This window comes from Lampetra fluviatilis, chromosome 12 (genome assembly GCF_964198595.1).
Source record: "Lampetra fluviatilis chromosome 12, kcLamFluv1.1, whole genome shotgun sequence".
Lineage (NCBI taxonomy): Eukaryota > Metazoa > Chordata > Hyperoartia > Petromyzontiformes > Petromyzontidae > Lampetra > Lampetra fluviatilis.
In genome coordinates this window covers 955,079-981,067 of record NC_136286.1, presented here as the reverse complement: position 1 = coordinate 981,067, position 25,989 = coordinate 955,079, and the positions used below count along the sequence as shown (strand labels likewise).

The window sequence follows — 25,989 nt, the reverse complement described above, 5'->3', positions numbered from 1 at the left end:
CATCACGCACCCTCGTGCGCCCCCAAAAGCGCTGGGCAGACCATGACGTCATCGCGTACGACGAGATTTGGAATCACGCGTACGGAAGTTCGTACAACGTCATCACGCACGATGAGGTCACGGGTTGATGACGTCATCACGCACAGCTCGGACACACGTGGTGGTGGTTGGGGGTGCGAGTGGAAAATCTCGCGTCGCTCGCGTTCGGCAGGAGCCGGACTCTGCCTCTCGACGCCCGGGCCCCAACCCCAGATCAGCGCGGCGGAGGAGGAGGAGGAGGCAGCAGCAGAGGAGTCATGGCGGAGACCGCGAGGCTGCAGTTCCACGAAATGGGGCTTGACGACCGCATCCTGAAGGTGCGCCGCGCCACGCCGAGTTCGACGAGCCTCGGGAAGGCCGCGGGGTCCCCCCCCCCCACGTGGAGCCGCCTCGGCTCGTGTCGAGCCGCGCGTCCTCGTGGCTGGGGGCGGGGGAGCTCCGCGCTGCGGTCCGCGTCTGCCGCGGTTCAGTGAAGGAGTCGGGGTCGCAGCCCGAGTGAAGGCGTGGATGGAGCGGCGGTGGCGTTGTTAGAAACGTGCGTTTAGAGTGTTTGGCTACTGCTATAACATTTACACGTGATAAGCCACTTCGTTGAGCTTATGTGTGGCCAGGACGCTTCTGAGAAAGAGTTATACAGTACAGCTCAGTGGGCCTTACCTGGTAATATAAAACATCGTTTTAAGTGAGCACGCTGTGCTGTAAACCGGATAACGACAGTAGCGAGTGTTACCCGAGCCGGCCAGCGTGGTGAAGTATGGTAACACAAACCCTCACGACCCACACAGCGTGAGGAGGTCTTCATCCAGCAGTGGGACGGTGTTTGATTTAATTGCCAGGGTCCGATTTCCAGCCGGAGGACCGGTAGTGCGATTATTAACTCCCTGGGGAATCGAGTAGCCATCCAAACAGCCACGTGACGGTGGTCTGTGGGCCGAGAGTGATGGTGGAGCTTGCGCGTGTGGCTATGATTTTTGATACTGGCTGACGTGGTTAGCGCCAGGGTCTGGGTGGCTGGTGTGGTTAGGGTTGGGGTCTGGGTGGCTGGTGTGGTTAGGGTTGGGGTCTGGGTGGCTGGTGTGGTTAGGGTTGGGGTCTGGGTGGCTGGTGTGGTTAGGGTTGGGGTCTGGGTGGCTGGTGTGGTTAGGGTTGGGGTCTGGGTGGCTGGTGTGGTTAGGGTTGGGGTCTGGGTGGCTGGTGTGGTTAGGGTTGGGGTCTGGGTGGCTGGTGTGGTTAGGGTCTGGGTGGCTGGTGTGGTTAGGGTTGGGGTCTGGGTGGCTGGTGTGGTTAGGGTTGGGGTCTGGGTGGCTGGTGTGGTTAGGGTTGGGGTCTGGGTGGCTGACGTGATTAGCGCCAGGGTCTGGGTGTTGGTGTGGTTAGCGCCAGGGTCTGGGTGGCTGCTGTGGTGAGGGTTGGGGTCTGGGTGGCTGGTGTGGTTAGGGGCTGGCTGGTGTGGTTAGGGTTGGAGTCTGGGTGGCTGGTGTGGTTAGGGCTAGGGTCTGGTGTGGTGAGGGCGACGGTCTGGTTGGCTGGTGTGGTTAATAATAATTTACTGATTTATCCAAGAGAGCCACACTTAATCATAATGACGAGTGTTTATACAAGTCGCAGAAAACGGTGCGAAAGAAGTTGAACATACATAAAGAAATTCGTTTTCAATCTACATTTACAAGTGCATAGCTCCAGTGGCTTCTTAATATTGGAAGGAAGTGCGTTCCAGACGGCCGCAGAAGCGCATCTGAAAGCGTGTGATACGGTAACTTTCTTTGTTCGATGGCTAGCCAAAAGCTGCTGCAAGGATAACCGATGTTCGCATGATGGTTTATGCTCCTTGACGAGATCAGCAATGTATTGTCATTCATTTGTGGCAAGCACCTTGCGTGTAATGAGTGTGACCTTATAATGTATTCGTTCGGCAACCGGAGGTCAATGCAGCTCGGTGAGCACTGGACGGTCGGATCTTGCAGTGCCCATCACGACACGTCCCAGACAATTTTGTACAAGCAGCTTGGTAACGTTTTTGCCAGACGTCCCGTAGAATCGTGAGTTGCAATAATCGAGCTTTGTCAATACTCTCCTACACCGTGTTGGCAATGTCACAGCTCAATAGTATTCTTGGTTCTTTCGGTAAAGTCACGTAAAAGGGAAATATTAAAATAATACAAATTAAACATAATATAATAATCTTAGGTTTTTTCGGTAAAGTCATGTAAGTAAAAAACATTAAAAAGTAAAATAAAATGAAATAAAAATCACGACGTTTCGGAGGCAACACAAGCTTCCGTCTTCAGGTGGTACCGTCACAGCCACGAAAGCTGTATCAAGTAAATGAGAGATTGCAGGAGCTACCACTCCGTTTATATAATGTAAACGGAGTGGTAGCTCCTGCAATCTCTCATTTACTTGATTTTTATTTAATTTTTAATGTTTTTTACCTACGTGACTTTACCGAAAAAACCTAAGAATATGAATCCTTGCAGTCACGAAAGCTTCAAATCTAGAAATAATATAATAAAATTATCACGACGTTTCGGCCACAACACAAACAGAGCTGTCTTTCCGACAGCTCTGTTTTTTCACCAGAGGACAGCTGCTTGTGTTGTGGCCGAAACGTTGTGAGAATTTTATCATATGTTTTATTTTTATTATTTCATTATTTCCCTTCTACGTGACTTTACCGAAAGAACCAAGAATATGAATCCCTGCAGTCACGAAAGCTTTAAATCGAAGCTCAATAGTAGTCAAATGTATCGTAGAGCCCTGATATGGCATAGTGAGGGTCTGGCATGCTTGAAGAGGGCGAATGCTCGTGTCTGTTTGGCAAGTTTGTGCCACTCCCTATCAGTTTTCTTCCCACATTACCAAGTGTGGCCTGTTCATGTTGATTATCATTGCCTGCTTTTGGTGCTGGGGTGATGCATAAGAGGATGACCCATAGTCCCCTCCTCTTCCCCCGCCCCCACCCCGACACCTCCAACCCCCTAGGCGGTGGCAAAGCTGGGCTGGGCGCAGCCGACCCTGATCCAGGAGCGAGCCATCCCGCTGGCGCTCGAGGGCAAGGACCTGCTGGCGCGGGCGCGCACAGGCTCCGGCAAGACGGCGGCATACGCCCTCCCACTCATCCAGCGCGTGCTCACCGCCAAGGAGGTGTGCGCCCGACACACACGATGCCCGGCACACGACGCCCTGCACCACGGGGTCGCCCCGCACCACGGTGGCAGCCGCTCGCTGCCCACCCTGCTAACGTTCACCCTTCACGACTGACCCCATCGCTTCCGATACCGAGCCCTGCTGTTTCTAAACGGTCCTTCTCAGAGCCAAACCAACCATGCCATTTGTAATTTGTCGTAGACCCCAACCTCTTCTCCCCTCACCGCCTGTTCAACATTGGCCTCCAAGGATTGGCTCCCCCAATTTCGTAATCGTTCAAATGTTGCTGCTGTTTGTAGTTTTAGAGATCTCACAATCGCATTTGAGTGAACGATTGTGCCCCTGTGTCCCCCCGCCCCGCCCCCCCGTCTCCGGCTGGCAGGCGGTGTGCGAGCCGGCGGTGCGCGCGCTGGTGCTCGTCCCCACCAAGGAGCTGGGCCGGCAGGCGGCACGCATGCTGGGTCAGCTGACGGCGTACTGCTCGCGCGACGTGCGCGTGTGCGACGTGTCCGGGCAAGTGGAGCTCAGCGCGCAGAGGTGAGGGGCTCGCTCGTGACGAACAGGGCCGGGGCAGAGCCCGAGCAGCAGACGTGACGACGTTTGGCCCGTGACCTTGCGGTGTCGCCAAGCGCGAGTGTGTGCACGTAGCCGTCTCACCCAGGTTTCCCCCCCTCCCTCCCACGTGACCCCGTGGACCCCCTGTGGCAGGCCCCTACTGATGGAGAAACCGGACGTGGTGGTGGGGACCCCGAGCCGCGTGCTCGGCCACCTGCAGCAGAAAAACCTGGCGCTGCGCGAATCGCTCGAGATGATCGTCATCGACGAGGCCGACCTCATCTTCTCCTTCGGCTTTGAGAACGACCTCAAGGTCCTCTTGGGGTCAGTTTCTCGAGCGCACGCACGCGTGAACACGCGCGCCACCCATGAACGCGCACACAGGCATGTGGATGCACACCCACGGACACATAAATGTGTGCACACACAGGTGCACACAGACAAAGATTCCCCATTTAGACATGCAGGCTGTTGGGGCAGAGGTGCGGTGGAAAGACAACAAACGACCACACAAACGTGCGGGCGCACACAGACAATGTTGTACATTGCTACGTATGGATGCGTACAAACAGACATGCACGCGGGTACATGGATGTGTGTGCAGTGGTGAATCGTCTCTGTAGCAGCTGACTTAGAGTAATTGACAGCAGTAGTAGGGAAATCGCAGCAGCGAATTCCTCCTGCAAAAAGTGAACGACTTTGAGCAGCAGTGACGAGCCCCTGCCCCCCCCCGCCCCGTGTGTGCTCCCAGGCACCTGCCCAACATCTACCAAGCCTTCCTGATGTCGGCCACGCTCAGCGAGGACGTCAGCGCCCTCAAGAAGCTCATCCTGCACAACCCCGTGAGTAGCGCCGCCGCCGCCCCTGTTGACCGCCGCTGACCCTAAGCTAAACTAATTTTTATTTTACCAGGCAAGGCCCGCTGAGCTATGTAGCTCATTTTCAGAAGGAGCCAAATGCCCTAAACGCACGCTTCTAAATGTGGAGGGAAAAACAGGAGGACCCAGAGATAAATCCTCACCACCACAGGGAGAACAAGCAAACTCCAAATATACATACTCTTGGGTCTTTTGGTCAAGTTGCGTAAATACAAAATAATAGATCACGACGTTTCGATCGCAACACAAGCAATCGTCTTCAGGTGAGAGAGGGCTGCTGAGACGAGGTCTTATATAGGCCTGAGAAGGGTGCATCAAGGTAGGTGGGTGGAGCTAGAGATGGTCCAACCACAGAGGCTGGAACAGTGGACACCCAGCCTGTCATCCTTTTCCACTTCCATGGTGAATTTGATGGCTGGATGTATGGAATTTATGTGGTTGAAGAATTGGTTCTAGTGCTAGAGGGCCATGTGGCCAGATCACGAACGTGTCATCTACGTATCTCTTCCACAAAGAAGGACGTTTCCATTTCATTTCCATTTTAACACGTGCGAGGAAACTGGGGAGGACCCGGAGAAAGCCTCCACATACAAAGGCGATAACACTCCCCTACTTGAGAACAGCATTGAGACTCAATATCTTTAGACGTCCACGGGGAACCGGGGCCCCAGTCACCAACGAGGCCTCACCGCATCGTCCCCCCCCCCCAACCCCCAGGTGACCCTCAAGCTGCAGGAGTCTCAGTTGCCCGACAGCGGCCAGCTGGCTCAGTACCACGTGAAGTGCGAGGAGGAGGACAAGTTCCTGCTGGTCTACACGCTCCTCAAGCTGGGGCTCGTGCGCGGCAAGACGCTCGTCTTCGTCAACGCCATCGAGCGCTGCTACCGCCTCAAGCTCTTCCTCGAGCAGTTCAGCCTCCCGGCCTGCGTGCTCAATTCCGAACTGCCCGTGCACTCCAGGTGGGCCATGCCGTGTGCCTCCGTGTCCCGCCGTGTCCCTCCGTGTCCCTCCGTGCACCTTCGTGCCCTGTCACCAGGCCCGGATTTAGTGTCGGGGAGGGTGGCGGGAACTTTTGTCCAGGGTCCGAGACTCATTTGCACCTCCGATTAGCACGGTTGGTTCCTTACGGTGCGAAAGAAGTTCAACATACATACATTCCCGAGGGGCCCACAAAAAAAATATATATAATGTATTCATTGGTGCTAACAAAACTGGAGCTGTTGATTAGTACTCTGGTTTTAACAAGGGCAATGTAAACAATGCTAACTTAATCAGTAGCTGTCCTAATTGCAGCAGTTTCCTGCATGGGGATATTAGAGAGTTTACTTTGTAAGGAAAATCTGTGGTATGGGAGGAAATTGGTGAACCGGCATCATAGGCACATGCCATCACTCGGATTGTTCTTGTCGGTTTAGAGTTACGGATGATCACATGATGCAAAGCATCAGAATACTGGTTAAGCAATCCTCGACCAGCGCCGAGACCGACATGGCGTGAGAAGGATTTTATTATTATTTCTATTATGATAGTTTACCCAGGAGAGTCTTACCGAGTCTCACCGAGTCTCAAAACCCCTTTCAGGAGGGACCTTGCCCAGTTTTTTGCAGTAGGGGGCGATTATTATAATGTTTGGTCATGAAAAGTTCGCTCTCACCCAGCAGTGAACCAAGGTCTGTTGCCTCCGCTCTTTGTCTACACGTTGTGTGCTGTCGTGTAACCGATCGCGGCGCGCGTTGTGGGCTGAACCTCCTCACGAGCCAAATTGGCCCGACCCGTTACGCGACTCAAACTAGATTCGGCAATCGATTCCTGAGGCCCTTTGGAATCGCTCGTCGATCCAGCGAGTCGATTCTATCGGAAGATCGATTGCAAACGCCTCCCCCCCTCTCCTGCTGACGACGTGCGGCTCAGACGCTCACCGCTACCGCGTTCCCCAGGTGCCACATCATCAGCCAGTTCAACCAGGGCTTCTACGACTACATCGTCGCGACGGACGAGCACTCGCTCACCGAGAACGCCAACCGCGAGCGGCCCTCGTCAGACGGGGAGGGCAAGAAGGAGGAGCCGTCCAAGAGCAGGAAGAGGAAAGCGGTGAAGAGGTGAGAAGGAGCAGCTGCCCCACCCACCCCCACACACACACCAGCGTTCTCCCCCCTGTGTGACTCCCCACCGGCCCCCGCCGTGTCACCACAAATACCCTCACAACCCCATCCTGGATCTACAGTAGCAAACATTGGTGATTGGTTTTTCGGTTCACCTTTTGCCTCCCATAGGACCCCATGGATTCGACTTAACTTTAACATTTTAATTAATGGTATGTTTACATTATGCACGCGGGTGCCAATTTCGACCAATCGGAGCGCTCGTAAGTGGGCTGAGCCATGCCTCAGCCAATCAGCGACGCCCATTTATGAGCGTTTAGACCTCAACTCGCTTTGTTTACTCTTTGGTTCTTTCAGTAAAGTCACGTAGAAAGAAAATTAATTAAATAATAGAGTATGACGTTTTGATTGCAACACAAGCAACCATCATCAGGGAGAACTAAATTTGAGAGAGAGACAAAACACAGACACGGAGACACACAGACAGACACACAAGCAGAGAGAGACAACACAGTTTAACACGTAGGCTTTCGCGACCAATATTGTTCATAATCAACGATTTTTGGGTTTAGATCGCGTTATTTATAAATGTGTCGTAACCCTCCACCACCCGACACGGCCAATCAGTAAAAAAAGTGTCACGTTGACAAAAGACAAATAGTTCACTGCTTTAGCCCACCGGTGTGTTGAAGCGTGAAACCACGACATTTACAATTTGAGTACGACGTTTCGCTGGTAATTGCATCCAGCATCATCGGGCAAATTCGCCAGAATGGTGAGGCTCTGCTGTGTCTCCCGTTCTTATATAGAGCAGCAGCAGGGTGACGTCATCATTAACTCATTAACTCATCAGGTGCAAAGATTTGAGGGGGGGGTTATTGTAATTATATACTTGATTAGTAATAAGGCTATTGTTACGATGCCGAGTTGTAGATTAGTAATCATTTGGAATGTGTTCTATTGTGATTATGCTACATTAATAATCAGTTAGTGCTTGTTTCCCTTATAAGGAATTGTAATGCATCTTATTTAATAATACGCTTCCAGGCCGCACTAAGCCTGTAGCTGTCTGAGCGATTAAAGTTATTTCTGTTTCTCTCAATCTCAATGGATTCTCTAATTAGTCTTTGCCAGTAGTAACTAGTTTTACACAACACTTCAACGTTGTCAAAATCAATTGAGTGTCCCTGTTGGCAAGCATGTTCTGCCACTGCCGACAGTTGTGTTTGCGATAGTTTAATATTTCTCTGGTGTTCTTTTAGTCTTACACTAACGTTACGCCCTGTCTGTCCAATATAGCATCTGCCACATACACAATTAATCCGATATACACCTTCTGTTGATAATTTAGGTAATTCGTCTTTAGTGCACGTTACTAGTTGTTGAATTTTGTGTACTGTACCAAATCTTACTGTAATGTTTTGCTTTTGCAAAACACGGGCTAATTTGTCAGTTACTCCTGAGATAAATGGTATTTTTATTGTTTTAATAATCTGATCGCTTTCAGCAGTGTTGCTTTGCGATCGTGATTTGGCATTTAGTGCTCTGTTAATTTGAGCATTATTGTAGCCATTCTGTCTTAGTGCTTCTTTAACATGTTTAATCTCTCTCACTAGACTTTCATCATCTGACACTGTTTTAGCCCGATGTATGAGCGTCTTGATTAGAGAGGATTTCTAACTGATTATTAATGTAGCATAATCACAATAGAACACATTCCAAATGATTACTAATCTACAACTCGCATCGTAACAATAGCCTTATTACTAATCAAGTATATAATTACAATAACCCCCCCCTCAAATCTTTGCACCTGATGAGTTAATGAGTTAATGATGACGTCACCCTGCTGCTGCTCTATATAAGAACGGGAGACACAGCAGAGCCTCACCATTCTGGCGAATTGCCCGATGATGCTGGATGCAATTACCAGCGAAACGTCGTACTCAAATTGTAAATGTTGTGGTTTCACGCTTCAACACACCGGTGGGCTAAAGCAGTGAACTATTTGTCTTTTGTCAACGTGACACTTTTTTACTGATTGGCCGTGTCGGGTGGTGGAGGGTTACGACACATTTATAAATAACGCGATCTAAACCCAAAAATCGTTGATTAGGAGAGACACACAGAGAGAGACGCACAACACAGACACACAGAGACCCAATGCCTCTGTGTCGAGGCCTTAAATATAGAGAGAGAGGTGGGTCTGCTGGAGCAGAGAAATTAGCTTGTCACTGAAAGACTCAACAAGACTGGTACATTTTAAAGATAGTTGTGTGGAAATCCACCCCGAAGTGACTGAGGGAGATAAAGTGTGAATGGACCTATGAGAGCCTGGTAAATTTTAGAGAAATAGGCAGTTTGAGAACTAAATTTAGCAAATTTTTTGGAAATGAAATGCAGTGCAACACAGAGAGTCGGCTAACACACAGCTAACGCATAGCCTGGTTGATTACGATCTCCAAAGAGTGAAATTTGACAAACAGAGAGATGTGTGGAAATCCAACCCGAAGCGGCCGGGGGAGAGAAAGAGTGAATGGACCTATGAGAGCCTGGTAACAAAAAAAAGTTCTACCTGATGACGGTTGCTTGTGTTGCAATCGAAACGTCGTATTCTATTATTTAATTTATTTCCTTTCTACGTGACTTTACCGAAAGAACCAAAGAGTAATTATTGCAGTCATGAAAGCTTCAAATCAAGTCTGGCTTTGTTTACATTGTGTTTTCTGTTTTGGCAGTGGGAACGGCTCTCTTACACACTCGGAGTGATTTTTACTTTTTTTCTACTTATAAGTGAATTCTATTTTTAGTTATTTCGGTTTACAGTACTTTTCGTGGAACGGGTACAAAATTTAAAACGTTTGAAATCCTCCCTGGCTTTTCCCCTGCCTATCTCGCCTCTCCACTCTCATCCCACTCTACTCTTCACGCATCCCTCCGCTCCGGCAAATGAGGCTTCCAGTCAAAAACCCCCGGTTAACCTGCGCTTGAGTGGGAGGTCGCTCAGTCTGCTCTGCTGCCCTCGAGGTCTGAAAATCCCTTCCCCCATCCGTCCATCCTGTGAACTCCCCTGTTCAAGTCCAAATTCAAGATATTTCTCATCTCCACTGCCTATGAGTGACAGCCTCTGTCTCTGACTGCTTCTCGATCTCTGTAAAGTCAATGTCTTCTGTTTCTCTACAGCCATTCGTGATGCAGTCAATTATTAGACTATACGTAAACCACATTGCATAATGTTGTATGAGCCCTCAGAGAATCATAGGCTCACATAGAGACCAATAGACTCGCATAGAGACAAATACACTTCCACAGAGACCCACGTAGAATCCAACCCCGATACCTTTTCAAGGCCAGGAGCAAGACCGTACTAACTTGACTGCCCCTCTCTATAAAATAAAAATGTTTCCGTACAGCATCTCCAGACGCCGTTGCAACTCGACTCCGCTGCGTAAGTCGACGTCGCGTGGTAACTGTGTGGTCTCCCATTGTCGCCATGTGCTCGTGCAGGGGTAAGGACAAGGAGTACAGCGTGGCCCGGGGCATCGACTTCCAGAACGTGTCCAACGTCATCAACTTTGACTTCCCGCCCACAGTGGAGGCGTACATCCACCGCGTGGGCCGGTGAGTCGGGCGATGGAGTTGTGTTGTGTGTGTATGTGTGCGGGGCGTGGTAGTGTAGTGGTTAGCGTGCTGCGCTGCGAACCCGGCGACCCGAGTTCGATTCCCGCTCACGGTCAACACCAGTGACGATTATCTGAAGCGGTCCTGGGCCTCCCCAAGGTCGACTCGGCCTCAAATGAGTACCTGGTGCAGTGTGTAAACATCACCACTGGGGAGACAAAGGTGGTCGGGCGTGGTGCTGGCCTTCATAGGTGCTCGTTAACAGCACTTTCCCCTACAGTCTGTTAAAGCTATACAGGGGATCTTTGTGTATGTGTGGGGTGCGGTAGTGTAGCAGTTAGCGCGCTGTGCGATGAACCCGGCAACCCGGGTTCGATTCCCATTCACGGCCAATACCTACAGTCTCTTGAGGCTATACGGGGGATCTTTGTGTATGTGTGCATGCCTCGTTGAGAACACGCTGCAGGAATCCACGTCGTGCTGCATACCAAGTACGCGGCGCCTCGCTAACCTCCCCTCGACCTCCCCCGACCTCCCCTCGACCTCCCCTCCATCTCGCACTGATCTCGATATTTTGATGGTGCTGTCAGGACGGCACGGGCCGACAACCAGGGCACGGCGCTCACGTTCGTCAACCACAAGGAGATGTCGCTGCTGCAGGAGGTGGAGACGATCCTAGCAGGTCAGTTTCCCGTGTCCACCACCCCCTACTGCCCTCCCTCACACATCCATCTCGTACAACAGAGTCACCCACCTGCTTCCGCCCTAACCCTCCCTCCCACCCACCCCACCTTGGGTCGAGAACATCACAGCGATCACACGCAGTGCAGGCTGTTACCCCACTTCCCATCCTCTGGTGGTCCCTCGACTCTGGACATGGAAAGTCACGTCATCGGAGCAGCGAGCGGCCACACATAATCACAATCGTTATTTTATATTCACCCAAGGCGGTTTCGGAGTGTCAATTTTTCACTTTGAGGATGTCTTTTGCTCGGGAACATTTTTGGTCCGATGGTGTCTCGTGTTTCTGTGAGAACCGCGAGCCGACAGCGCCCGTGTCTCCCGCTGCCGTTGCAGGAGACAAAGAGAGCGCGGCTCTGAAGCCCTACCAGTTCCGCATGGCGGAGATCGAGGGCTTCCGCTACCGCTGCACGGTGAGTAAGCCTCCGCTCGGGGCCCCTCGCTCTCCCGCGGCCACGCTCGGCCCTCGCGCGACCCCCCCAAGCCCTCTCGTCACAAAGGTGGCGGCTGCGGCGCCACGAGCTTCCCGTGTGAACCGCGCGAACACTGACGGCAGTCGTGTTGTGTGTGTGTGTGTGGAGTGGTAGTGTAGCAGTCGTGTTGTGTGTGTGTGTGTCGAGTGGTAGTGTAGCAGTCGTGTGTGTGTGTGTGTGGTAGTGTAGCAGTCGTGTTGTGTGTGTGTGTGTGGAGTGGTAGTGTAACAGTCGTGTTGTGTGTGTGTGTGTGTCGAGTGGTAGTGTAGCAGTCGTGTGTGTGTGTGTCGAGTGGTAGTGTAGCAGTCGTGTGTGTGTGTGTGGAGTGGTAGTGTAACAGTCGTGTGTGTGTGTGTGGAGTGGTAGTGTAACAGTCGTGTTGTGTGTGTGTGTGGAGTGGTAGTGTAACAGTCGTGTTGTGTGTGTGTGTGGAGTGGTAGTGTAACAGTCGTGTTGTGTGTGTGTGTGTGTCGAGTGGTAGTGTAGCAGTCGTGTTGTGTGTGTGTGTCGAGTGGTAGTGTAACAGTCGTGTTGTGTGTGTGTGTGTGGAGTGGTAGTGTAACAGTCGTGTGTGTGTGTGGAGTGGTAGTGTAACAGTCGTGTTGTGTGTGTGTGTGGAGTGGTAGTGTAACAGTCGTGTGTTTGTGTGTGTGGAGTGGTAGTGTAACAGTCGTGGTGTGTGTGTGTGTGTGGAGTGGTAGTGTAACAGTCGTGGTGTGTGTGTGTGGAGTGGTAGTGTAACAGTCGTGTGTGTGTGTGTGTGTGGAGTGGTAGTGTAGCAGTCGTGGTGTGTGTGTGTGTGGAGTGGTAGTGTAACAGTCGTGTTGTGTGTGTGGAGTGGTAGTGTAACAGTCGTGTGTGTGTGTGTGGAGTGGTAGTGTAGCAGTCGTGTTGTGTGTGTGGAGTGGTAGTGTAGCAGTCGTGTGTGTGTGTGTGGAGTGGTAGTGTAACAGTCGTGGTGTGTGTGTGTGGAGTGGTAGTGTAACAGTCGTGTGTGTGTGTGTGTGTGGAGTGGTAGTGTAGCAGTCGTGGTGTGTGTGTGTGTGGAGTGGTAGTGTAACAGTCGTGTTGTGTGTGTGGAGTGGTAGTGTAACAGTCGTGTGTGTGTGTGTGGAGTGGTAGTGTAGCAGTCGTGTTGTGTGTGTGGAGTGGTAGTGTAGCAGTCGTGTGTGTGTGTGGAGTGGTAGTGTAACAGTCGTGTGTGTGTGTGTGGAGTGGTAGTGTAACAGTCGTGGTGTGTGTGTGTGTGTGGAGTGGTAGTGTAGCAGTCGTGTGTGTGTGTGTGTGGAGTGGTAGTGTAACAGTCGTGGTGTGTGTGTGTGTGTGGAGTGGTAGTGTAGCAGTCGTGGTGTGTGTGTGTGTGGAGTGGTAGTGTAGCAGTCGTGGTGTGTGTGTGTGTGGAGTGGTAGTGTAGCAGTCGTGTTGTGTGTGTGTGTGGAGTGGTAGTGTAACAGTCGTGTTGTGTGTGTGGAGTGGTAGTGTAGCAGTCGTGTTGTGTGTGTGGAGTGGTAGTGTAACAGTCGTGTGTGTGTGTGTGTGGAGTGGTAGTGTAACAGTCGTGTTGTGTGTGTGTGTGGAGTGGTAGTGTAGCAGTCGTGTGTGTGTGTGTGTGGAGTGGTAGTGTAGCAGTCGTGTGTGTGTGTGTGTGGAGTGGTAGTGTAGCAGTCGTGTGTGTGTGGAGTGGTAGTGTAACAGTCGTGTGTGTGTGGAGTGGTAGTGTAGCAGTCGTGTGTGTGTGGAGTGGTAGTGTAGCAGTCGTGGTGTGTGTGTGTGTGGAGTGGTAGTGTAGCAGTCGTGTGTGTGTGGAGTGGTAGTGTAGCAGTCGTGGTGTGTGTGTGTGTGGAGTGGTAGTGTAACAGTCGTGTGTGTGTGGAGTGGTAGTGTAGCAGTCGTGTGTGTGTGGAGTGGTAGTGTAACAGTCGTGTGTGTGTGTGTGGAGTGGTAGTGTAGCAGTCGTGGTGTGTGTGTGTGTGGAGTGGTAGTGTAGCAGTCGTGTTGTGTGTGTGTGTAGTGGTAGTGTAGCAGTCGTGTTGTGTGTGTGTGTAGTGGTAGTGTAGCAGTCGTGGTGTGTGTGTGGAGTGGTAGTGTAACAGTCGTGGTGTGTGTGTGTGTGGAGTGGTAGTGTAGCAGTCGTGGTGTGTGTGTGTGTGGAGTGGTAGTGTAGCAGTCGTGTTGTGTGTGTGTGTGAGTGGTAGTGTAGCAGTCGTGTTGTGTGTGTGTGTAGTGGTAGTGTAGCAGTCGTGTTGTGTGTGTGTGTGGAGTGGTAGTGTAACAGTCGTGGTGTGTGTGTGGAGTGGTAGTGTAACAGTCGTGTGTGTGTGTGGAGTGGTAGTGTAGCAGTCGTGTTGTGTGTGTGTGTAGTGGTAGTGTAGCAGTCGTGTTGTGTGTGTGTGTAGTGGTAGTGTAACAGTCGTGTGTGTGTGTGTGTGGAGTGGTAGTGTAGCAGTCGTGTTGTGTGTGTGTGTGTGGAGTGGTAGTGTAGCAGTCGTGTTGTGTGTGTGTGGAGTGGTAGTGTAGCAGTCGTGTGTGTGTGTGTGTGGAGTGGTAGTGTAACAGTCGTGGTGTGTGTGTGTGTGGAGTGGTAGTGTAGCAGTCGTGTTGTGTGTGTGTGGAGTGGTAGTGTAGCAGTCGTGTTGTGTGTGTGTGTGGAGTGGTAGTGTAGCAGGCGTGTGTGTGTGTGGAGTGGTAGTGTAACAGTCGTGTTGTGTGTGTGTGTCGAGTGGTAGTGTAGCAGTCGTGTGTGTGTGGAGTGGTAGTGTAGCAGTCGTGTGTGTGTGTGTGTGGAGTGGTAGTGTAGCAGTCGTGTGTGTGTGTGTGGAGTGGTAGTGTAGCAGTCGTGGTGTGTGTGTGTGTGTGGAGTGGTAGTGTAGCAGTCGTGGTGTGTGTGTGTGGAGTGGTAGTGTAGCAGTCGTGTTGTGTGTGTGTGGAGTGGTAGTGTAGCAGTCGTGTTGTGTGTAGTGTGTGGAGTGGTAGTGTAACAGTCGTGTTGTGTGTGTGTGTGGAGTGGTAGTGTAGCAGTCGTGTTGTGTGTGTGTGGAGTGGTAGTGTAACAGTCGTGTTGTGTGTGTGTGGAGTGGTAGTGTAGCAGTCGTGTTGTGTGTGTGTGGAGTGGTAGTGTAGCAGTCGTGTGTGTGTGTGTGGAGTGGTAGTGTAACAGTCGTGTGTGTGTGTGTGTGGAGTGGTAGTGTAGCAGTCGTGTGTGTGTGTGTGTGGAGTGGTAGTGTAGCAGTCGTGGTGTGTGTGTGTGTGTGGAGTGGTAGTGTAACAGTCGTGGTGTGTGTGTGTGGAGTGGTAGTGTAGCAGTCGTGTTGTGTGTGTGTGTGTGGAGTGGTAGTGTAGCAGTCGTGTGTGTGTGTGTGTGTAGTGGTAGTGTAGCAGTCGTGGTGTGTGTGTGTGTGGAGTGGTAGTGTAGCAGTCGTGTGTGTGTGTGGAGTGGTAGTGTAGCAGTCGTGTTGTGTGTGTGTGGAGTGGTAGTGTAGCAGTCGTGTTGTGTGTGTGGAGTGGTAGTGTAGCAGTCGTGTTGTGTGTGTGTGTGGAGTGGTAGTGTAGCAGTCGTGTGTGTGTGTGGAGTGGTAGTGTAACAGTCGTGGTGTGTGTGTGTGGAGTGGTAGTGTAGCAGTCGTGTTGTGTGTGTGGAGTGGTAGTGTAGCAGTCGTGTTGTGTGTGTGTGTGGAGTGGTAGTGTAGCAGTCGTGTGTGTGTGTGGAGTGGTAGTGTAGCAGTCGTGTTGTGTGTGTGTGGAGTGGTAGTGTAGCAGTCGTGTTGTGTGTGTGGAGTGGTAGTGTAGCAGTCGTGGTGTGTGTGTGTGTGGAGTGGTAGTGTAGCAGTCGTGTGTGTGTGTGTGGAGTGGTAGTGTAGCAGTCGTGTTGTGTGTGTGTGGAGTGGTAGTGTAACAGTCGTGTGTGTGTGGGAGTGGTAGTGTAGCAGTCGTGTGTGTGTGTGTGGAGTGGTAGTGTAGCAGTCGTGTTGTGTGTGTGTGGAGTGGTAGTGTAACAGTCGTGGTGTGTGTGTGTGGAGTGGTAGTGTAACAGTCGTGGTGTGTGTGTGTGGAGTGGTAGTGTAGCAGTCGTGTTGTGTGTGTGTGGAGTGGTAGTGTAACAGTCGTGTTGTGTGTGTGTGTGTGGAGTGGTAGTGTAACAGTCGTGTTGTGTGTGTGTGGAGTGGTAGTGTAACAGTCGTGTGTGTGTGTGTGGAGTGGTAGTGTAGCAGTCGTGTGTGTGTGTGTGTGGAGTGGTAGTGTAACAGTCGTGTTGTGTGTGTGTGGAGTGGTAGTGTAGCAGTCGTGTGTGTGTGTGGAGTGGTAGTGTAGCAGTCGTGTGTGTGTGTGTGTGGAGTGGTAGTGTAACAGTCGTGTTGTGTGTGTGTGGAGTGGAAGTGTAACAGTCGTGTTGTGTGTGTGTGGAGTGGAAGTGTAGCAGTCGTGTGTGTGTGTGTGTGGAGTGGTAGTGTAACAGTCGTGTTGTGTGTGTGTGGAGTGGAAGTGTAACAGTCGTGTTGTGTGTGTGTGGAGTGGAAGTGTAGCAGTCGTGTTGTGTGTGTGTGTGGAGTGGAAGTGTAGCAGTCGTGTGTGTGTGGAGTGGTAGTGTAACAGTCGTGTTGTGTGTGTGTGTGGAGTGGTAGTGTAGCAGTCGTGGTGTGTGTGTGTGTAGTGGTAGTGTAACAGTCGTGTTGTGTGTGTGTGGAGTGGAAGTGTAGCAGTCGTGTTGTGTGTGTGTGTGGAGTGGTAGTGTAACAGTCGTGTTGTGTGTGTGTGTGGAGTGGAGTGTAGCAGTCGTGTTGTGTGTGGTGTGGAGTGGTAGTGTAGCAGTCGTGTTGTTTGTGTGTGTGGAGTGGAAGTGTAGCAGTCGTGTTGTGTGTGTGTGTGAGTGGTAGTGTAGCAGTCGTGTGTGTGTGTGAGTGGAGTGGTAGTGTAACAGTCGTGTGTGTGTGTGTAGTGGTAGTGTAGCAGTCGTGTTGTGTGTGTGTGGAGTGGTAGTGTAGCAGTCGTGTGTGTGTGTGTGTGGAGTGGTAGTGTAACAGTCGTGGTGTGTGTGTGTGAGTGGTAGTGTAGCAGTCGTGGTGTGTGTGTGTGTGGAGTGGTAGTGTAGCAGTCGTGGTGTGTGTGTGTGGAATGGTAGTGTAGCAGTCGTGGTGTGTGTGTGTGTGGAGTGGTAGTGTAACAGTCGTGGTGTGTGTGTGTGGAGTGGTAGTGTAGCAGTCGTGGTGTGTGTGTGTGTGGAGTGGTAGTGTAGCAGTCGTGGTGTGTGTGTGTGTGGAGTGGTAGTGTAACAGTCGTGGTGTGTGTGTGTGTGGAGTGGTAGTGTAGCAGTCGTGGTGTGTGTGTGTGGAATGGTAGTGTAGCAGTCGTGTTGTGTGTGTGTGTGGAGTGGTAGTGTAGCAGTCGTGTGTGTGTGTGTGGAGTGGTAGTGTAGCAGTCGTGGTGTGTGTGTGTGGAATGGTAGTGTAGCAGTCGTGTTGTGTGTGTGTGTGTGGAGTGGTAGTGTAACAGTCGTGTGTGTGTGTGTGGAGTGGTAGTGTAACAGTCGTGTGTGTGTGTGTGGAGTGGTAGTGTAGCAGTCGTGTTGTGTGTGTGTGTGTGGAGTGGTAGTGTAGCAGTCGTGTGTGTGTGTGGAGTGGTAGTGTAGCAGTCGTGTTGTGTGTGTGTGTGGAGTGGTAGTGTAGCAGTCGTGTTGTGTGTGTGTGTGAGTGGTAGTGTAGCAGTCGTGTTGTGTGTGTGTGTGGAGTGGTAGTGTAACAGTCGTGTTGTGTGTGTGTGTGGAGTGGTAGTGTAGCAGTCGTGTTGTGTGTGTGTGTGTGGAGTGGTAGTGTAGCAGTCGTGTTGTGTGTGTGTGTGGAGTGGTAGTGTAACAGTCGTGTGTGTGTGGAGTGGTAGTGTAGCAGTCGTGGTGTGTGTGTGTGGAGTGGTAGTGTAACAGTCGTGGTGTGTGTGTGTGGAGTGGTAGTGTAGCAGTCGTGTGTGTGTGTGTGTGGAGTGGTAGTGTAGCAGTCGTGGTGTGTGTGTGTGGAGTGGTAGTGTAACAGTCGTGTGTGTGTGTGTGTGGAGTGGTAGTGTAACAGTCGTGTGTGTGTGTGTGTGGAGTGGTAGTGTAACAGTCGTGTGTGTGTGTGTGGAGTGGTAGTGTAGCAGTCGTGTGTGTGTGTGTGTGGAGTGGTAGTGTAGCAGTCGTGGTGTGTGTGTGTGGAGTGGTAGTGTAACAGTCGTGTGTGTGTGTGTGTGGAGTGGTAGTGTAACAGTCGTGTTGTGTGTGTGTGTGGAGTGGTAGTGTAACAGTCGTGTGTGTGTGTGTGTGTCGAGTGGTAGTGTAGCAGTCGTGTTGTGTGTGTGTGTGTGTGGAGTGGTAGTGTAACAGTCGTGTTGTGTGTGTGTCGAGTGGTAGTGTAGCAGTCGTGTTGTGTGTGTGTGTGTGGAGTGGTAGTGTAACAGTCGTGTTGTGTGTGTGTGTGGAGTGGTAGTGTAGCAGTCGTGTGTGTGTGTGTGTGTGGAGTGGTAGTGTAGCAGTCGTGTTGTGTGTGTGTGTGGAGTGGTAGTGTAGCAGTCGTGTGTGTGTGTGTGTGTGGAGTGGTAGTGTAGCAGTCGTGTTGTGTGTGTGTGTGGAGTGGTAGTGTAACAGTCGTGTTGTGTGTGTGTGTGGAGTGGTAGTGTAGCAGTCGTGTTGTGTGTGTGTGTGTGTGGAGTGGTAGTGTAGCAGTCGTGTTGTGTGTGTGTGTGGAGTGGTAGTGTAACAGTCGTGTGTGTGTGGAGTGGTAGTGTAGCAGTCGTGGTGTGTGTGTGTGGAGTGGTAGTGTAGCAGTCGTGTGTGTGTGTGGAGTGGTAGTGTAGCAGTCGTGTGTGTTTGTGGAGTGGTAGTGTAGCAGTCGTGTGTGTGTGTGTGTGGAGTGGTAGTGTAACAGTCGTGTGTGTGTGTGTGTGGAGTGGTAGTGTAACAGTCGTGGTGTGTGTGTGTGGAGTGGTAGTGTAGCAGTCGTGTGTGTGTGTGTGTGGAGTGGTAGTGTAGCAGTCGTGGTGTGTGTGTGTGGAGTGGTAGTGTAACAGTCGTGTGTGTGTGTGTGGAGTGGTAGTGTAACAGTCGTGTTGTGTGTGTGTGGAGTGGTAGTGTAGCAGTCGTGTTGTGTGTGTGTGTGGAGTGGTAGTGTAACAGTCGTGTGTGTGTGTGTCGAGTGGTAGTGTAGCAGTCGTGTTGTGTGTGTGTCGAGTGGTAGTGTAGCAGTCGTGTTGTGTGTGTGTGTGTGGAGTGGTAGTGTAACAGTCGTGTTGTGTGTGTGTCGAGTGGTAGTGTAGCAGTCGTGTTGTGTGTGTGTGTGTGGAGTGGTAGTGTAACAGTCGTGTTGTGTGTGTGTGGAGTGGTAGTGTAGCAGTCGTGTTGTGTGTGTGTGTGGAGTGGTAGTGTAACAGTCGTGTTGTGTGTGTGTCGAGTGGTAGTGTAGCAGTCGTGTTGTGTGTGTGTGTGTGTGGAGTGGTAGTGTAGCAGTCGTGTTGTGTGTGTGTGTGGAGTGGTAGTGTAACAGTCGTGTTGTGTGTGTGTGTGTGGAGTGGTAGTGTAACAGTCGTGTTGTGTGTGTGTGGAGTGGTAGTGTAGCAGTCGTGTTGTGTGTGTGTGTGGAGTGGTAGTGTAACAGTCGTGGTGTGTGTGTGTGTGTGGAGTGGTAGTGTAACAGTCGTGTGTGTGTGTGTGGAGTGGTAGTGTAGCAGTCGTGGTGTGTGTGTGTGTGTGTGGAGTGGTAGTGTAGCAGTCGTGGTGTGTGTGTGGAGTGGTAGTGTAACAGTCGTGTTGTGTGTGTGGAGTGGTAGTGTAGCAGTCGTGTGTGTGTGTGTGGAGTGGTAGTGTAGCAGTCGTGTTGTGTGTGTGGAGTGGTAGTGTAGCAGTCGTGTGTGTGTGTGTGGAGGGTAGTGTAGCAGTCGTGGTGTGTGTGTGGAGTGGTAGTGTAACAGTCGTGTGTGTGTGTGGAGTGGTAGTGTAGCAGTCGTGTGTGTGTGTGTGGAGTGGTAGTGTAACAGTCGTGGTGTGTGTGTGTGTGGAGTGGTAGTGTAACAGTCGTGGTGTGTGTGTGTGTGGAGTGGTAGTGTAACAGTCGTGGTGTGTGTGTGTGTGTGGAGTGGTAGTGTAACAGTCGTGTGTGTGTGTGTGGAGTGGTAGTGTAGCAGTCGTGTGTGTGTGTGTGGAGTGGTAGTGTAACAGTCGTGGTGTGTGTGTGTGTGGAGTGGTAGTGTAACAGTCGTGTGTGTGTGTGTGGAGTGGTAGTGTAACAGTCGTGTATGTGTGTGTGGAGTGGTAGTGTAACAGTCGTGGTGTGTGTGTGTGTGGAGTGGTAGTGTAACAGTCGTGGTGTGTGTGTGTGTGGAGTGGTAGTGTAATAGTCGTGGTGTGTGTGTGTGTGGAGTGGTAGTGTAACAGTCGTGGTGTGTGTGTGTGTGTGGAGTGGTAGTGTAACAGTCGTGTGTGTGTGTGTGGAGTGGTAGTGTAACAGTCGTGTATGTGTGTGTGGAGTGGTAGTGTAACAGTCGTGGTGTGTGTGTGTGTGGAGTGGTAGTGTAACAGTCGTGGTGTGTGTGTGTGGAGTGGTAGTGTAACAGTCGTGTGTGTGTGTGTGGAGTGGTAGTGTAACAGTCGTGTATGTGTGTGGAGTGGTAGTGTAACAGTCGTGGTGTGTGTGTGTGTGGAGTGGTAGTGTAATAGTCGTGGTGTGTGTGTGTGTGGAGTGGTAGTGTAACAGTCGTGGTGTGTGTGTGTGGAGTGGTAGTGTAACAGTCGTGTGTGTGTGTGTGGAGTGGTAGTGTAACAGTCGTGTATGTGTGTGGAGTGGTAGTGTAACAGTCGTGGTGTGTGTGTGTGTGGAGTGGTAGTGTAATAGTCGTGGTGTGTGTGTGTGTGGAGTGGTAGTGTAACAGTCGTGGTGTGTGTGTGTGGAGTGGTAGTGTAACAGTCGTGTGTGTGTGTGTGGAGTGGTAGTGTAACAGTCGTGTATGTGTGTGTGGAGTGGTAGTGTAACAGTCGTGGTGTGTGTGTGTGTGGAGTGGTAGTGTAATAGTCGGCGCGCTGTGCTACGAACCCGGCGACCCGAGTTCGATTACCGCTCACGGCCAACACCAGTGACAATTATATTATCTGAACTGGTCATGGGCTTCCCAAGGTCGACTCAACGTCAAACAAGTACCTGGTGCGACGTGTAAACATCGCACCTAGGCAGCCAAAGGCGGCCGGGCGTGATGCTGGCTACTAACCCCCTCGTGTGCCACGCCGGCCTTCGTAGGTGCTCCCTATAACAGCACTTGCTCCAACAGGCTGTTAAGGCTATATGGGGGGGGGGGGGGCCTTTTGTCTTTGTGTGCGCATGTAAAGGGCCGTGCATGGTGCTGGCCACCCACCCCTTTCGTGTGCCGTGCTGGCCTTCATAGGGGCTCGCTGACACCTATGACAGCACAGTCTGTTGAAGGGGGATCTTTGTCTTTGCAGGACGCCATGCACTCCGTCACTAAGCAGGCCATCAAGGAGGCGCGTCTCAAGGAGATCAAGCAGGAGTTGCTCAACTCCGACAAGCTCAAGGTGCCGCCCGCGATTCCATCACTCGTGCCGACACAAGCTCCGGCGTGTCGCCCGCTCGGGGTGGAGGGGAAGCCCCTGGGGGCTTAGCGCCAGGCTCGGGGTGTCTGTACACCTGGCGGCCTCGTCCAAGACCTCGTGATAGAGCAGAGAAATTGGAGTTTAGTGATTTAGTGAAGGCTTGGAGGTTGTGTGGAGGCCTAAGGATTTAGTCGCGGAGGCCTTGGCCTATGAGCACGAATGCAACGTGTGTACATGTCACGCGTGTCAGCGCGTACATTGTGTGTACGCGTCGTGCGTGCGTGTACATGAGCGTCACGCATGTGCTTAAGTGAGCGTGATCTCACGCGTGTGTGCATGTGAGTGTTAATCGTGCGCTTACGGGCGCGCTAAGCGTTTGCGTACGTGAGCATCACACGTGTGTGTGTGTGTGCTCACGCACGCCTCCTGTGTCCAGACGTACTTTGAGGACAACCCGCGCGACCTGCAGCTGCTGCGGCATGACCGGGCGCTGCACCCGGCCGTCGTGAAGCCGCACATGAGGAACGTCCCCGACTACCTCAGTGAGTTCCCCCCGCCGGGCGCAGGCGGCGACCATCGAGGAGCGCGCAGGCGGTGCAACCACGCCTGCCCTCCCCGCCCCCCCCACCCCGGCGCTGTCCGCACGGCGCCCCCGGGGAGCGGGGAGCGCGCGGTGGCCCGGGCCCACGGGGGGCGCTGTCGCCCGAGCCTCTGTCGTCGATCGCGAGCGCTCGGCGGGTCGGCAGTTTGGCCAATGGCCGTACTGCAGGGATCGGATTCGCTGGACGCGTGCTCGTTTGCATCGTCTCGTTGGTATTGTTTCTTGCTCCTCCCCGCTCACCCCGTGCGGTTTTACTCGCTGATTTCGCAGCATTATGAACATGGAGGAGCGCGCAGGCGGTGCAACCGCGCCCGGCCTCCCCTTCGTGACTGCAGGAATTCATATTCTTTGGGTCTTTCGGTAAAGTCACGTAGCTAGGTTCAAAGGAAATAGCAAAATAACAACAAACTACAACGTTTCAACACAAGCGGTCCTGATGACGACCGCTTGTGTTACGATCGAAACGTCGTAGTTTTTTGTTATTTTCTTTGAACCAATCTACGTGACTTTACCGAAATACCCAAAGAATATCGTTCGCATTCCTCTATTTAGCACGGTTGGCTACGCACGGTGTGACATTATTTCAATGTTCATACATACATGTACTGCTCAGCAGGGATTGGTGCTAATCTTCCACTGGTGGAAATTCCACATTATTATGGTAGAGGCAAGTTTGTCTATAGTGCTGCTACCTCTTTGTGATCTCTGGTACTTAACCAACACGAGAAGGCTCATGGGCTGAAGTTGACCCTAGCCAGGATTTGACCTCGCGACCTTCCGATCGCGAGAGCCGCTTGCTTCGACCACCGGGTGGCAGCACGTGGCCTCGCGTCTCCGCGGTCGTGGAACCGCGTGGATTTGCACTCCCCCAAAACGCTTTCTCCCCTCGCCTCTGCCCCTCCCGCTCCCCAGTCCCTCCCACGCTGAAGCAGATTGCGCGACCCACGCGGGGAAGCAGGAAGCGGTACACGCCCGGCCCGAGCACGACCACCACCAGAAGACCCAAGGTGAGCGCGCACGCGTGCGGCGACAACGTGGCTACCGAGCATCGGGCGTCCACGCGCCGGAGGGAGTACTACGAAGAGGGGGGGCGGGGGAGGTGGGGGCGACGAAGGCAGAGGTGGCCCAGGGCGGTGGCCGACGGCCGGGACTCGGGAGGGGTAGCGGCCACGGCGGTTTGCGCGGTCGGGCGTCCGTGACCCCGTCACTCGAGCCGCATGAGCGGAACGCGCCATTGGCACCTGGAGCCGTGATGAGGGAGGGGAACGGCGATAACATGAGTGGGGGAGCGGGCATTGGGGGGGGGGGGGGGGGGGGTGGTGGAGTGCGGTGGGGCGGCACCCATTTGATTCCTCGCACCGGGGCCCATGCCGACTGCGCTCCGCCACGGGTCGAGGGATTTCGTGGGTGTTGAGCGAGCGGCACGGTGCGGTGTGCGTTGCAGAGGCAGCAGCAAGACCCGCTCAAGACCTTCAAGTTCGCGGACAAGGAGTAGGCGCGGGGGGCAAGATCTGGAATGGGCGGGCGCATGAAACGACTCCCTCCCCCGCGCTCCGTCTGTCCGGGGGAGGAGCAGAAACCATCGCCACCTCGCTCTCTTCCCCGCTTCACCATCGCTGTGCCCGGACGTTGCCTTGTTCATCAGGGAGGCATCAAACTTGTACATTCGTTGGTTTTCGGGGTGTTTAGTTTTTTTTAATAAACATCAGCGTACAGATAATTTACCAAACGACTGCGCGTGCACAAAACAAAACGGTCGCAAAAGCCCAAGCCGCGTCGGGGTTTTCTGAGCTCCACGGGGAAGTGCCATCGCTGCCCTGCTCACGACGCAGTCGCCCCGGCGCAAAAGCCCGAGCTCGGCCTGCGATGGATCTCCCCCCCCCCCCCCAAGTCCTCCACAGCGGTGGGGACGGCTCCGGCCGGTCTGCAGCATCGCAGCAAAATCCCCGAGCCCAGTGTGCTAGCCCGGGATTTCGCGTGCGACCCCCATGCCACCCTGAGATTTTCAAACGACCAGCGCCCGCCGTTATCCCACTACCCGCGGCACGAACTCGACCCCTGGGGGTAACGCTGTGCCCAGGAGGAGGACGCCCCGCCCAGCCACGCTTGGCACCTCCGATGAGCACGGTTGGCTACGTAGGGTGCGAAAGAAGTTCCACTTACACGCCTCCACCTGCAAAGCCGCGTCGCAGGTGCCAGCAACGGGACACGCAACACGGACGGGTGTCTGCGCATAGCCGGCGTTATTCAAGCGTTGGGTAAATGTAACAATTTCTGTAGAAACAACTCTTTAATTCTAGGCCTGGGCTGTTATTCATATTGGAGGTTAAGCTAACGAACGCGCTTCAGCGTGGCCTCGGAAGCGCGAGTAGGAACGACGCGGTGAGCGCGCACAGAGGTGGACGAGAAACAACTCGTGGAGCTTCACAAAAATAACACTGCTGCAAAAAGGAAAAAATAAACAATCCCGAGGCTACCGACTGATACAATTCTCGTTTTTAACACCTTTCATGCGACGAGTTTATGCATTATCCTCCGTCTACAAAAGGGGGAGAGGGAGGGGGGCGTTAACCCCTCTTAGAGATGATTCCACCGTGAACGAAACTTTTCGTGTAAAGTTGTGGACTTGCCTGAGAGAAAACCAAACATCGATAATTATTAATCACCACAGTTAGCCTTTGTAAACCGAGCTGGGTACCTGCCAAAGCGGCTTTCTCCGTGTAACAAACGTTGGATCGAATGTTTGACAGCCTATCCGCCGTCGGCTTGCGTGCTGATAATTAAATACTTCCCAAGACAAACGCGCGCTAGAAAGCGTCATCTAATTTATGCGTTTTGTTCTTAATTTTGTCTCAAAGCCTGCTTCCCTTACACTGCCCGGTCAAGTTGATGCCAGAAGCTGCAGGTCGTCGAGCCTTCGAATCGCCGCTCCTCAGGGCCGCCGAACGAACCCCACCGGTCCTCAACCCACGCACCACCGCACTGCCCCGTTGCGCAAACCCCCCCTCCCCCTTTGCCCCCCCCCCTACCGACGCCATGGGCTGCAGGGGGGGGCGGGCACCCCGACCACCTCACGACACGACGGTGGAGCTCATCGCCGCATCCGCGCCGCCCGCCTGCGCGCAGCGCTTGCCGCGGAGGACGAGGACGAAGCAGATGGCGAGGGAGGCGAGGAGGAGGAGGCAGAAGAGCAGCAGCAGCGTCGACGAGGCGCCCACGGGCAGGAAGGAGCCCCTGGGCGGCTGGACCGCCGGCACCATGTTGGTCTGGTTGAGCATGTAGCCCAGGGTCCAACCCAGGCTGCTGCCTTCGATCTGCACGCGCACAGGAGACGGGGAGGGCCACCCGAAACCCGGGGCTTGAACTCAACCTCGGCAGTGCCGGCGCGGCCCCTGGGAGTGCGGCGTGAGTTGGGTGGTGTTCAAATTGCGTGGCACTTGGACGTTCGCCAAGCAGTGTGCTCGTCGCCGAGCGCAGTGTGTACATGCGCGTGTACATGCGTGTGTACATGCGTGTGTTTCGCTTCCACTGCTCGGTCAAGTTACGCCACAGTGGCAACAAATAGAGAATGTACTACTACTTGGCTTCCCTCCTCGCCTGGTATGCAGGAAGTCGTGGGTTTGATCCCGACCCGTGGCACCTTTATATTTGTGAGTTTGCATGTTCTCTCTGTGGTCACGGGTTCTCCGTTTTTTCCCTCCACATTCAGAATCAACATCGCACGTTTAGAGTTTGGCTGCTATACATTTCCACATGGTAAGCCACTTCGTTGAGCTGGCATTTTTGTGGCCAGGTAGCTTCTTACCTGGTCGAATAAAAACAGTTTAGTTTTGTGTGAATCCGCCTCCCTTTCCCCCAAATCAGGCGGTCCCCCCCCCCCCCGCTTGCTGCGTCTCGGCAGCGACTCACGCTTTTGAGGAAGCGGATTTTGGCGAAGCTTTCCTCAGTGAAGCCGTAGCCCCCCAGCAGGAGGCTCTGCACGTAGTGTCCGTTGAAGCAGACGTCGCGCAGCCGGTCCTCGCGAGCGCCCGGGTTCGCCTGCTGCGCCTGCACTCGTGACGACGGCGGTCAGTGCGGTCAGTGCGGGCTGTGAGCCGCCAGGAGGAGCGCGTTGGGACGTCGCGCACCCGGAGCTGGCTGGCCCCGGCCGGCTCGGGGCGCGGCTCCGCTCCCCTCGTCGGCGTCGTAGCGAGCCCCCCGTGCCTGCCCACGGCGCTCGAGTGGCTGTCACCGCACAGAGGCGGCGAGTTCTCGCTGCCTCTGCCCGGAATAA

At 53.2% G+C, this 25,989-nt stretch overlaps 2 protein-coding genes across 3 annotated transcripts in view; one reads left to right on the top strand and one right to left on the bottom strand.

The window, feature by feature from the left end:
- Positions 1-4: 4 nt before the first annotated feature.
- DDX56 (DEAD-box helicase 56) lies at positions 5-23,401 on the top strand. Its single transcript, XM_078861298.1, has 14 exons — positions 5-356; positions 3,022-3,183; positions 3,569-3,723; positions 3,895-4,065; positions 4,493-4,583; positions 5,337-5,578; positions 6,557-6,718; positions 10,229-10,342; positions 10,933-11,024; positions 11,420-11,496; positions 21,008-21,097; positions 21,552-21,657; positions 22,629-22,723; positions 23,161-23,401. The coding sequence occupies exons 1-14, from the start codon at positions 297-299 to the stop codon at positions 23,209-23,211; spliced, it is 1,668 nt and encodes a 555-aa protein (XP_078717424.1). The 5' UTR covers positions 5-296; the 3' UTR covers positions 23,212-23,401.
- Positions 23,386-25,989, bottom strand: part of LOC144935011 (ectonucleoside triphosphate diphosphohydrolase 8-like) — a 19,753-nt gene continuing 17,149 nt past the window's right edge. For both annotated transcript variants that reach the window (XM_078861300.1, XM_078861301.1), the window contains exons 9-10: positions 25,626-25,763; positions 23,386-25,030 (exon numbers count right to left, since the gene is read on the bottom strand). In XM_078861300.1, coding sequence (XP_078717426.1) covers positions 24,788-25,030; positions 25,626-25,763 — 381 coding nt within the window. In that variant the 3' untranslated portion in view covers positions 23,386-24,787. The remainder of the gene's footprint in view (positions 25,031-25,625; positions 25,764-25,989) is intronic.

Bases quoted from the DNA above. Each gene is read 5' to 3' on its own strand.
- DDX56 (XM_078861298.1), top strand. From the start codon at position 297: ATGGCGGAGACCGCGAGGCTGCAGTTCCACGAAATGGGGCTTGACGAC. The intron at 4,066-4,492 runs GTCAGTTTCTCG...GTGTGCTCCCAG, and splicing joins GACCTCAAGGTCCTCTTGGG to GCACCTGCCCAACATCTACC. The intron at 10,343-10,932 runs GTGAGTCGGGCG...TGGTGCTGTCAG, and splicing joins TACATCCACCGCGTGGGCCG to GACGGCACGGGCCGACAACC.